This window comes from Nerophis ophidion, linkage group LG09, assembly GCF_033978795.1.
Source record: "Nerophis ophidion isolate RoL-2023_Sa linkage group LG09, RoL_Noph_v1.0, whole genome shotgun sequence".
In the NCBI taxonomy this organism is placed as follows: Eukaryota; Metazoa; Chordata; class Actinopteri; order Syngnathiformes; family Syngnathidae; genus Nerophis; species Nerophis ophidion.
Window position 1 is genome coordinate 19585114 of NC_084619.1, and position 13435 is coordinate 19598548.

The 13435-nt window shown below is 38.4% G+C and overlaps 1 protein-coding gene across 2 annotated transcripts in view; it reads right to left on the reverse strand.

Moving 5' to 3' along the window:
* Nucleotides 1-1978: 1978 nt before the first annotated feature.
* Nucleotides 1979-13435, reverse strand: part of mcu (mitochondrial calcium uniporter) — a 159510-nt gene continuing 148053 nt past the window's right edge. For both annotated transcript variants that reach the window (XM_061910494.1, XM_061910493.1), the window contains exons 7-9: nt 9897-10100; nt 5958-6074; nt 1979-5873 (exon numbers count right to left, since the gene is read on the reverse strand). In XM_061910494.1, the coding sequence (XP_061766478.1) occupies nt 5793-5873; nt 5958-6074; nt 9897-10100 (402 nt within the window). In that variant the 3' untranslated portion in view covers nt 1979-5792. The remainder of the gene's footprint in view (nt 5874-5957; nt 6075-9896; nt 10101-13435) is intronic.

A 13435-nucleotide genomic window follows, 5' to 3' on the forward strand; every position in this document is an offset into this window, starting at 1 on the left:
TGTTTCTGATGTTTATATTTTTTTTTACATATTGATGAACAACTTATTTTGAAATCCTAGGTCTAGATGACAAACAGTGTTTATTTTTGATAACAAAAAAAATATTTGGAACATCAGACAATATTTAAGAGTAGAATATATGCAATTGCATGCGCAACGTTTTTCTGTCAACATTGAAAGAACAAATACATTTAGCCGGAAAGTTTTTTTTTGAAATTTCTATCCTTTCGCAGGCCATATAAAAGACATTGGGGGGCCACTGACAATTATTTAGTGAATCATGTTAAAAACAAATGGCAGGCCACATAAATGACTTAACAGACCACATAAAATGACGCGTGTTGTGGTACATGCGGTCTCCATCTTCCTCCGCTGTGGTTCCACCCAGAGGGCCCGCTGACAGCGCACCCAGACACGCCGCCGATAACGTCTGCCGCTTCCACGCTGCCGATGACGTCCGCCTATTCCCCTACGCCTCAGACGACGTCATCGGAGCCAGAGACGAGGAGGGAAGCTGAAGTCGGTGCCGCAGCTGCAACCAACCAGGCTAGCCCCTGCCAGAGATATCCCACCTATCTTCCGCTTTTTCCAGCCCCAGCCATCAGTCCCCAGGCTAGCGCCCGAGCTAGCATCAGTCCCTCGGCTAACGCCCAGGCTAGCATCAGTCCCTAGGCTTTTTAAAGGAATTGTAGAGCGGCGGAGCCAGCGAACAAGCAGCGGGGCAGGGCACGCTGGAGCCCTGCCCAAAATGCCGGCAAGGAGGCGGAGAATGCGGCTGAGCGGAGAGGTGGGGCGTGCCGGAAGCGACCCTACGAGCGAGATCAAGTGCATGGCTCGCACACCGGGAAACAATTAACATTTCTCCTTATGCTGCATAAAAGGAGAGATCGGGGCAGAAGGAGTTGGAGAGTCTGCAACGACGGATGAAGAGCGGCAGCAGCGAAAACAAACAGCAGACGAGGACAACGACGACTGCGGCTGAAAAGCGATCCAACCCGGCAAGACATCTTACTACAAAATAAACGAGTCAAACCTGTTCAAGCGGCCATGTCCTTCCTGAGTGGTCCATGGAACCCGAGCGACAGGGAGAGTCGTTCACAGGAATTATTTTCAAAACGTTACCCTGTCCAGGGCTATCATATCTAGTCTAGTCATAAGCTGTCCTATCTGGTCTTTGCGTGTGAACATCTGAGCATGCTTCACCAGTTCAAAGACTAGATAGGACAGCTTTAGACTGGATCTGTAAAGTCCATTACATGGACAAAGATAAGCCCTTCTGGAGGATAGTTCTGTGGTCAGATGAAACAAAAATTGAGCTGTTTGGCCACAAGACCCATCAATACGTTTGGAGGAGAAAAGGTGAGGCGTTTAATCCCAGGAACACCACCCTACCGTCAAGCATGGTTGGGTGTTTTCTTGCCCTGATATGGGAACTGAGCTGAGGATGTCGTTGTGGCTTGTGCAACCCTTTGAGACACTTGTGATTAAGGGCTATATAAATAAACTTTGATTAATTGATTAATTGAGCTATCCTATCTAGTCTTTGAGCATAAACATCTGGGCAGGCCTTATCATGCTCATGGACTTTAAAAAAAAGCAGATGTAGTCTAAAAGCTGGTGTCAATGCCCCAACAACGGACGAAGAGCGGCAGCAGCAAAAACAAACAGCAGACGAGGACAACGACCACTGCGGCTGAAAAGCGATCCAACCCGGCAAGAAATCTTACTACAAATTAAACGAGAGTCAAACCTGTTCAAGCGATCATGTCCTTCCTGAGTGGTCCATGGAACCCAAGCGACAGGCAGAGTCGTTCACAGGAATTATTTTCAAAAAGGATGATATGTAGAGGTCAGTGTTGGGGAATGGGGGTGGGGACAAAACCCCCCTCAGGTAGTGTTTTTTGCAGCAGGATGTCCTGCAAAAAGTCAGCTAAAAACAGTCAAGGTCTTTGACAAAATTCAAAGGCGGACCACTAGCTCCAAAACCTGGATAAGGATTTTATTGATAATTGAATTACATTTCTCTTTTATACATATTTCATAAATGATACAGCATTTTACACATTCTATTTTGTTGTTGCCAATATTACAGCATCATGTCAACAGAAACTTAAAAAAAAAAAAGAAGAAAAAAAAAAAGTATGGCGTACATATGCTTCACTCTTTTAAACATATTTCATTATAAGTGCACACCAGAATTTCAAAAAACACGCATTCAAAACATGAAAGCTAACGCGGGGCACCTGCCTTTTTTTTCCTTTTGGGTCAGAAGCAGGACGTTAGTGCGTAAGGTCAGCAGAGACTCTTTAAGAGCCTCTTCAGTGCTGCACTGAGGATGGATTGGAATCACAGGAGCAGAAATGCATGGAAGCGGAGTGAGAGTGAGAAGAAAATGAACAGAAGTTGAGGTGATGACGAGCTGGATGGTTAATGAGCATCAAGTTTGGCTCGTGTCTTTATTTAAAACACGCAGCCCTGTCTACTGCCCAAAACAACAAACATCCTTAAATCGCCTCTTTTTGTCTTTTAATTTCTATAAATCTTGTTTTTATTTTACATTATTTCCCATGTTAACATACATTCATGCAACACCCTCGTTATAATAAAGGTCTATATTTGATGTATTTAGATGTTTAAAACACATGAAGGGAGGGCAAAGGGAAATAAATGATTGACGGCGAGATTCACAGGGAGTGTTTGTAAAATACATTCCTGTATTTTCAGTAACAAAAGTTGGTAGTCATTGGGATGATAGTAGAAGACACGTTAATCACTATTGACAAGTAGCAAAAAGATAGACTCCAAATATAACAGTCTTTAATGATGGTCTCATGGCTATAATGACCTTTTGACTGCTTCCTTGTCAACAGTTCAAATCCTTCTTCCCCAGCATCCCAAAAGACAACGCACGCACACACTCTGAACGCATGAGACCGATTCCTGCTGCAAGATCCGCACAGTTAACCTTGATTAGATCCCGAAATGCATGCACTCTAATAGGAAGTCTTGTTCAACGCAAAATATCTAATAGTAGGATGGAGCCAACGCGCACAGAAAAGTGTGTTTAAACCTTTTTGTGGAAAGGGCATTAGGGACACACTGAGAAGAAAAAACAAGTAACCCAAAAAGGAAATAAGTAAAATTGTGAAAATGTAATATTGTGAGGAAAACATTTTTTGGACGATTAATGTGTAATCCTGCCATAAAATGTTATTTAGAGGAATGCCGAAATTTCCGCACCACAGACTTGACATGTAATAATGAAAATATTGTTATATGGTTAATTTGGGTCATATGATCCTTATTAATACAAATTTAGCAACGTACCTTCGTTCTCACAAGTTACAACTTTTTTTTTTAAATATCTGTCCTAAAAACTCTCTTTTCATATCAGGACCAAATTTGAATTGGTCTATTTCCATATAAATATTTTTTATAATATCTTTCACAGCAAAATTACAGTACTTTTCTGACTTTATTTTCAAAATATTACAAGACATTATCTTTTTTTTTAAACAATTTATTAACGCAATCTTATTACATGTCCCTAATATGTTTTATTTCCTTCAAAAATACTTTTGTTTCCCTATGGGATTCATTTATTTTTAAGTATTACAACTTTTTTTTCTCTCACTTAACCACTTTTTCCCGAAAATTGTAACTCTATTTGTTTATTTCTCATGATGTATACATTTATACAAAATCAAAACTTTTTCCTCACTATATTTTATCCCGGCAAAATTTACTTTTGTTCTAACGGTAGCACCATCCCGGAAATATTATGACCTTGTTTTGCCTCAAACAACTTTTTTTTCCTTTGTAGTGTTAATCTCAATAAATGTTGGGAGGAAAAAACTTTTATCCCCAGAACACAATTTATTAATGCAAAATGACTACCTTTTCCTCATACTAGTTGCAAAATGACTTTAATTTTCTTTACAGTATTCTTGAAATATAATTCCCCACCCCCGTTCCAATCATTATTTTTTGTAAAATTGGAAATATTATGTTCATAAAATATGGGGAAGAAAATAATTTCGTCCTTACAATGTAACAATTTATTAACGCAAACTTATCACTATTTCCTCCTAATATTTGTTGTCCTACAGAATGACTTTTGTTGTCCTTCAAAGTATGACTATTCTGGAAATATTACAACTTTGTCTTTTTCTCAAGCCACCTTTTCTGCAAAACTTATATTCATAAAATGTAAATATATTGATTGATACAATGTGGAAAAAATTATTTTCCCCCTTATAAGAATTTATTAACACAAAATTGCTACTTTTCCCATGCAGAATTATTTTTATTGTTTTTACAGTATGACTATTTTACTATTACTTTTTTTCCTCAACAACTCTTATGTAAATAAAATGTGGAAAAAAGACTTTCCTCATTCTATGAACACTTGATTTTCCAGCAAAGTAAATTCTTGGTTGTTGTTAAAATATGACTTTGTTCTGTTTTTCAGTGCAGCCCTAATACTCCTTTGTATTTTGCAGAGGCATTGACCAAAGAGTCAGAGAGAGGGCCATCAACCCTCACTTACAGGAAAAAAAAAAAAAAAAAAAACACATGAAAAATGTGTCCTAAATAGACATAATAACAATTTGGCTCCTTTCACCAATCAGGGGATGTGACTGCCTCACACTACAAGCTATACGAGTCAAAGAAGTGTCCAATTGAGTAGAAAATGCCTCGAAACGCTCCTAACACTCACAATTTCTACTGAGGGCGTACAACCACAGCATGCAGTCTAGCCTGCCTCGCCACGGAGGGAGCAGGGAGGCGGCACAACGACAGCGGGGGGGAGAAAAGTCCTTTTTGAGAGAAAATCCGAACAAAAATGTCCCTTAATTTGTATGCAGGCAAATAGAAATGTGTTATTGTGGAACTTAATATGATGTATTGAATGTATGTACAGTACATGACAAAGTGATGGATCCTTCACATGATGTTCCTCCCCCCACTGGTAAACAACTAGCTTCTGGTCATCCGTTTATTTGATTGTATACATATAGCTTTATATTTACTTCATAACAAATATACTATGGCTTTCAAAATAAAAAGTGCCAAAATATTTTTTTTTCAATTTTTCCTTTTTTGGAATAAAAGAACACACAGTGATGTTGTTGTCGATAGAATATCTCTCATACTTGCCGCAGGAGGAGATGTGGCTGCGAGGCGGACTCCTGTCGAAAAAGGTCACGTGGGGAAGGACGGCTGTCCGTCAGACTGAAGAGGAGGCGTGGCCAAAGTGTGGCGAGGCAGCAGCGTTCAGCCACAGGAAGATGACGCCCTCTTTGAGCCAAAGCCGGAGGAGGGGGGGAGCCAAGACTTGTTTGTAAACTTTAATATTTGGGATGGATGCTCCCAACAAGTGTGTGTGTGTGTTAACTCACACTCACAAAGGTTGGGTGTCGCCTGCAGGTCACACACACACACACACACACAGCAATGGCGTCCCCTTTGCATATGCTCTCTCCTGGAGTGTCAAGGTAGTACTTCCTGTTTGCCCTTCAGCTTCACTGCAGGTTGTCCAATCAGAGAGTAGCGTTGCCATTCGTAATTTTTTTGTTTGTTTTTGTTTTCAGCTCTTGTGATTTTCGATTGCAATTCCCAACAGTTGGTTCAGTCAGGGAAAAGAAAAGAGGGCAAAAGTCCCACTCCGAAGAGGACGATGCGGGACTGCTGTGTAGTTTGGGTGTAAGGCAAGGGGGAGGGGAGACGGATGGGGTTGGAGAAGGGTAGAAAAAGGGGACGCTGGGAGGAGAGGGAAGTTACTCCTTCCATCAATCTTTTCCACTATTGAGCTGTTGAACTGGGAGCTGAAGCTGAAGCGGGTCCCTAAGACGCTTCAGATCCAATTCCACCTGACGGACGGGGAAGAAGTGAGATCTATTAGGTGTTGTAAATGCGAGATTTATTTGACAGAGACATGCTGCCGGCCATTGTACCTCAGAGATGTCATCTTTCAGCTTGTTGTACTTCTCAATGTCAAAGCGTGTCCTTTTCACCCCCTTGTGGAGGAAGAGCAGATACTGGCGGTCTCTGGCATCGGGGTACAAGTACTCCTGCGGGTTAGAGAGAGATTTACTTGGCAGGCCTTCTTTGGCAGGTCACATGACAGTTCTATCGATGGTTTGAACCAGGGGTATCAAACGTGCAGCACAAGGGCCCGCGAACAGGTTTTATCCAAGTTTTGCCAAGTATAAAGATTAACCGGAAAGTTTTGAATGAATGAAACTGCTGTTCTAAATGTGTCCACTGGATGTCGCAATAGCAATTTTTTTTATCTTTGTAGATGATTGATTGATTGATTGAAACTTTTATTAGTAGATTGCACAGTACGGTACATATTCCGTACAATTGACCAATACCGTATTTTTCGGACTATAAGTCGCAGTTTTTTTCATGGTTTGCGACATATACTCCGGAGCGACTTATCTGTGAAATGATTAACACATTATTGTAAAATATCAAATAATATTATTTATCTCACTCGCGGAAGAGACAAAGAAAATGTCAGCAATCGTCACACACACGTCAACCATTAAGAATTCGGCGGGGGAGGGTCATGGCAGAAGTGCATTGTGGGTCAAGGAACGCTAACTGCTATATGCTACTGCCGTAGCTATTAGAATGGATCATTTCATCGTTGGCGGAAACTTATAAAAACTGAGAAGGGCTGAACAAAAATGGCACCGAAAAGGAAATCATGTACTGCAGATTACACAATATCAAATAATATTATTTATCTAATTCGCGGAAGAGACAAAGAAAATGTCAGGAATCGTCACATACACGTCAACCAATAACAAGTTGGCGGGGGAGGGTCATGGCAGAAGTGCATTGTGGGTCATGGAAAATGAACTGCTATATGCTATATGCTACTGCCGTAGCTATTAAAATGGATAATTTCATCGTTGGCGGTAACTTGTAAAAACTGAGAAGGGCTGAACAAAAATGGCACCGAAAAGGAAATCATGTACTGCTGATTACAAGCTGGACGTAGTGAAATATGCAGCAGAAAACGACAAGAGGAAGCGGCGCATACCTTTGGAGTTGGCAGAGTTGTTTAGAAGCGACGTCGAGGAAGAAGATTTCATCAGATTTAGCGATTAGGAGTGACAGATTGTTTGGTAAACGTATAGCATGTTCTATATGTTATAGTTATTTGAATGACTCTTACCATAATATGTTACGTTAACATACCAGGCACCTTCTCAGTTGGTTATTTATGCGTCATATAACGTACAATTATTCAGCCTGTTGTTCACTATTCTTTATTTATTTTAAATTGCCTTTCAAATGTCTATTCTTTGTGTTGGATTTTATCAAATAAATTCCCCCCAAAAATGCGATTTATACTCCAGTGCAACATATATATGATTTTTTCCTTCATTATTATGCATTTTGGGCCGGTGCGACGTATAGTCCGGAGCGATTTATAATCAGAAAAATACGGTTTATATATATATATATATATATATATATATATATATATATATATATATACATATATATATATATAGATGGATAGATAGATAGTAATTTATTGATTCTATTATGATTATAATCCGATTCTATTATGATTATAATCCGAAAAATACGGTTTATATATATATATATATATATATATATATATAGATAGATAGATAGATAGATAGATAGATAGATAGTAATTTATTGATTCTATTATGATTATAATCCGATTCTATTATGATTATAATCCGAAAAATACGGTTTATATATATATATATATATATATATATATATATATATATATATATATATAGTAATTTATTCATTCCTTCAGGAAAATTACAATTCCAGCAGCAGTGTACAGAATTGAGATTGAATTTAAAAAGTAAAAAGTAAATAAAGGGGGTATGAATGGAAACAAAAGAGAAAAACATTACAATAACAATAACAAAAAAAGCAACAATGAGAATAAAAATATAACAGTAAATTAAGTATATAACAAGAGAAACGAGGGAGTAGTGACCATGTTATGAAAAAGTATTGCACTGTTAATGTTTTGCATCCCCTGTCATTTTAGTACCCCCCTTCACCCCAGAGAGGAATTGTACAGTCTAATGGCGTGTGGGACAAAGGAGCAACACCCGAATAAGTTTTTCAACTTGATTAAGTCGGGGTCCACGTTAATCAATTCATGATGCTACATATGTATAAAATAAACCACATGATGTTATTATTTCAGTCGAGGAAAATGATCAAACCACATAAAAAAAATCCTGTAATTTGATTTTGATATTTTTTTTTTATCTTGATAGATTGAAAATGAACACCAATAACTTGACTGGTGAAAATTATCATATAATTTATTCAGAAAATATAAATAACGACAAATAAAGGTAGAATACTATTCACTGCAACATGTTAGTGTAAAAAACCAACAACATTATGATTTGTATAATTTCCGAATATACTTGTTCTATTTTTAAACAAAGAAAGGAATCGGAAGTTGTCTTTATTTTTAAGTTATCGGGCCGTGATTTTACCAGTCGGGCCCACTTGGGAGTAGATTTTTTCTCCATGTGGCCCCCGATCTAAAATTAGTTTGACACCCCTAAAGTTGAACTGACATCGTGTCAAACTTTTCCACTTAGGGCAGAACGTTACCCTGTCCAGGGCTGTCATATCTAGTCTACTCATAAGCTGTTCTATCTAGTCTTTGCATGTGAACATCTGAGCATGCTTTATCAGTTCAAAGACTAGATAGGACAGCTTTAGATAGGATCTGTAAACTCCATCACATGGACAAAGATAAGCCCTTCTGGAGGAAAGTTCTGTGGTCAGATGAAACAAAAATTGAGCTGTTTGGAGGAGAAAAGCTGAGGCCTTTAATCCCAGGAACACCACCCTACCGTCAAGCATGGTTGAGTGTTTTCTTACCCTGATATGGGATGTTGTGGCTTCTGCAACCCTTTGAGACACTTGTGATTAAGGGCCGTATAAATAAACTTTGATTGATTGATTAATTGAGCTATCCTATCTAGTCTTTGAGCATAAACATCTGAGCAGGCCTTATCATGCTCATGGACTTTAGAAAAAAAGCAGATGTAGTCTAAAAGCTGGTGCCAATGCCCCAACTATTCATACCAGAACAAGAAAAGGCATGTTCAGGGAAGGATGGCTTCACTTTTTGATTACATAATAATTGTCTCATATTTCAATAAGGTAACCATCGTTAAGGATGAAGATGGTATCATTAAGTACAATAAAAAGTCTGCTCCTATTAAAATGGACACTAATCAGTAACTAAGCAGCATTGTGGTCTCATTATTGAGATGGGAAGTTGCTCGTGCTTTTGGCGGGATGACAAGAATCAGAAGGAATGTTATCTCTGATTAATGTGTTATTAGGTGACGAAACATAAGTGACATTATCTAATGTATGTTTTAAAATGACTGCAAAATATTGCATTTAAAAAATGATTAAAATTTGTTTTTTAACACAAAAATGTCTGCTATGTTTGTTTTGTAGTAGGATTTAGTATTTGTGTTTAGATTTGGCTGCATTTGTAGTTTCCTGTTCATCATTATAATGCAGCTTGTTAATGGTGTGTAAAAAAGAACTAAAATCTTTAGAGGACAACCCTAAAACTATAACCGAAGCATTTATGTCATTCTTCCAGATGATGTTATGTTGATGCTGATGGCGGGGACCACAGACAGAGAGCATCCAAATAGAATGTAATTGGGGTGACTGCATAGGCCAAAGACAATTTATATCATTTTGCTGCTCATCAAATCATTTAGTGACCCCTTATGTCCTCTGGATGAGAAACCCTTCTCTTTCATTTTAACACAGTCCCCCTTCCCGCTTTTCTCCAATCTGCAAGACTATATTTGATACATCTTCTTTCTTACCTGGCGTGTGAGCACAAAATAGGCATACATGGCCATGGCTGTGCCGTATGTGATGAAGTAGGTGACGGGTTCCATGATATCCCAAGAGTACTCCCACCAGGTCAGTCTGGCCAGGATGCCGAACTGGGTGGCCATGTACGCCATGCCCCCCCATAGCACCCAGGTGGTGCGCCGCTCCGCCTTCCTACTCAGCTCCTGCCTCACCTACATACGAAGCAAACGGTAGGGGGGAAGATAAACATTTAGTGAGAATTAAAGTGAGGAGATCAATACACTTGCATTAAAAAAACATAAATACAATGAATTTTAAGGGCTACTACTTGAGGCTAAATTTAGCAGCTTTACTGGAATCATTCGATAACACTTGAGAGCCTTTAAAGAACAACGGGGATCATTAATCAGCTCATTTGTGCAGGCATTTTAAACAGAAGACAATTAGAATATGCCTCCCTGGAAAAGAAGGATTATAAACAATCAAATAGTTTACAAGACATGAAAAGATAAGTGAAAAGATATGTAATGTGGTGTAAGTTCCGACAATATTTTTTTGTTACCAACAAAAAAAATCTAGTCTTTCTTTTTTTGAGATAAATAAAAGTCTTGAGTACAGGTGTCAAACTCAAGACCCGGGGGTCAGATCTAGTCCGCCACATCATTTAATGTGAACCGCAAAAACCTGGAAATAATGTGCATCAATGAAGTACCATATCTTTTTTTTAAACTAAATTTATTAATTAAATATTTCCATTTTGACAGTGAAGTGAATTATATTTATATAGCGCTTTTCTCAAGTGACTCAAAGCGCTTTTACATAGTGACACCCAATATCTAAGTTAAATTTAAACCAGTGTGGGTGGCACTGGGAGCAGGTGGGTAAAGTGTCTTGCCCAAGGACACAACGGCAGTAACTAGGATGGTACAAGCGGGAATCGAACCCGCAACCCTCAAGTTACTGACACGGCCACTCTACCAACCGAGCGATGCCGCCCCAGGATTTTTTTATACTATCAAATAATGTAACAAATATAAAACACTTTTAATACGATCTAATAATGCAACAAATATCATATTATCATACATTTCAAACATTTATTTTGTTGAAATAAATATAAAAACGTAAATATCTGCTTGACTCATGATCTAAGAGCAAGTTATCCGCCGAATTGTAAACTGTAAAAATTGCAAAAGATTTTACGTTGAAAACTTTTTTTTCCCTTTATACTAAAACATTGTGAAAACAACAGCCGTAGATTTTGCCATTAAAAAAACAAAACAGTGGTACTGTTTTTTTTCAATTACAGCAGGGGCGTCAAGCTCATTTTAGCTCAGAGGCCACATGGAGGAAACTCTATTCCCAAGTGGGCTGGACAGGTAAAATCATGTCATGATAACTTAAAAATAAAGACAACTTTAGACTATGTTCTTTGAGCAAAAAACATTATGAAAATGTACACATCACAAAAAAATCCCTTTGACAGAACAATTCAAGTTACCGTATTTTTCGGACTATAAGTCGCAGTTTTTTTCGTAGTTTGGCCGGGGGTGCGACATATACTCCGAGCGACTTATGTGTGAAATTATTAACACATTACCTTAAAATATCAAATAATATTATTTTTCTCATTCGCGGAAGAGACGAAGAAAATGTCAGCAATCGTCGCATACACGTCAACCAATAAGAATTCGGCGGGGGAGGGTCATGGCAGAAGTGCATTGTGGGTCATGGAATGTTAACTGCTATATGCTACTGCTGTAGCTATTAAAATGGATCATTTAATCGTTGGCGGTAACTTTAAAAACTGAGAAGGACTGAACAAAAATGGCACTGAAAAGGAAATCATGTACTGCAGATTACAAGCTGGACGTAGTGAAATATGCAGCAGAAAACGACAAGAGGAAGCGGCGCATACCTTTGGAGTTGGCAGAGTTGTGTAGAAGCGACATCGAGAAAGAGGATTTCATCAGATTTATTGATTAGGAGTGACAGATTGTTTGGTAAACGTATCGCATGTTCTATATGTTATAGTTATTTGAATGACTCTTACCATAATATGTTACGTTAACATACCAGGCACCTTCTCAGTTGGTTATTTATGCGTCATATAACGTACACTTATTCAGCCAGTTGTTCACTATTCTTTATTTATTTTAAATTGCCTTTTAAATGTCTATTCTTGGTGTTGGATTTTATCAAATACATTTCCCCCAAAAATGCGTCTTATACTCCAATGCGATGTACATATGTTTTTTTCCTTCTTCTTATGCATTTTCGGTCCGTGCGACGAATACTTCGGAGCGATTTATAATCCGAAAAATACAGTACTTGAAAATTTTTTGAAAAAAAAAAATGGTGTTGTTTCTTTTGGGAGGGTTGAGTTACACACTGCATTTGAGTTACACACTGCATTTGAGTTACACACTGCATTCCCTTTTCTAAATTTTGGGGCAATGAGGGTGCCAAAAAATGATGTGTTAGAAGCAAAAGCTGTACAATGTCGGGTTTTACATTTATTAGGGTCGAAGGGGAGGAGCCGCAGCCACGCTTTACTGTGTACCTCTTGCTTGCCGGCAAAATTGCTACCGCGTCATCTAGTGGACGGCAGTTTCTTTCATTAAAAAGCATAATTTTTATACTTCGCAAACAAACATTCCTTGCACAAACAATTATATGTAATAAAAGAGTATCAGTATCGGAATTGGCAGCATAAAATCCTGCTCAGAACATCCCTAGTACAAAGCATTGAATTACAATTGTTTATTAAAGGCCTACTGAAACCCACTACTACCCACCACGCAGTCTGATAGTTTATATATCAATGATGAAATATTAACATTGCAACACATGCCAATACGGCCTTTTTAGTTAGCTAAATTACAATTTTAAATTTCCAGGGACTTTTTTCTTGAAAACGTCGCGTAATGATGACGTGTACACGTGTCGTCACAGGCTGTTATGAATATGAGCGCTGCACACACACACAGCTAAAAGTCGTCTGCTTTAATGGCATAATTATACAGTATTTTGGACATCTGTGTTGCTGAATATTTTGCAATTTGTTCAATTAATATTGGAGAAGTCAAAGTAGAAAGACGGAGTTGGGAAGCTTTAGCCTTTAGCCACACAAACACACGGTGATTCCTTGTTTAAAATTCACGGAGGTGAAATTTTAGTATGGATCACAGCGGACATGGATCCTGACCGAATGCCAACTAGCAGGTTTCGGTGAGAAAATTGTGGTTAAAAAGTCGCCTCTTACAGGATATCAGCTAAGCGTGTTCCTCCCGTACAGCTGCCGTCGACTTCCCCGAGATACTGCGCGTCAACACCCGGCCGTGGACGTACACTTCTGACAATCAGGTACTGTTAAACTCACTAAAACACTAGCAACACAATAGAAAGATAAGGGATTTCCCAGAATTATCCTAGAAAATGTCTCTAAAAACATATGAATCCGTCTCAATGCAACGCGATTGCAATCGCGTTTTTTTTAAAACTTTTTTTTTCTTCTTTTTTCTAGTCCGTCGCTATCAATATCCTC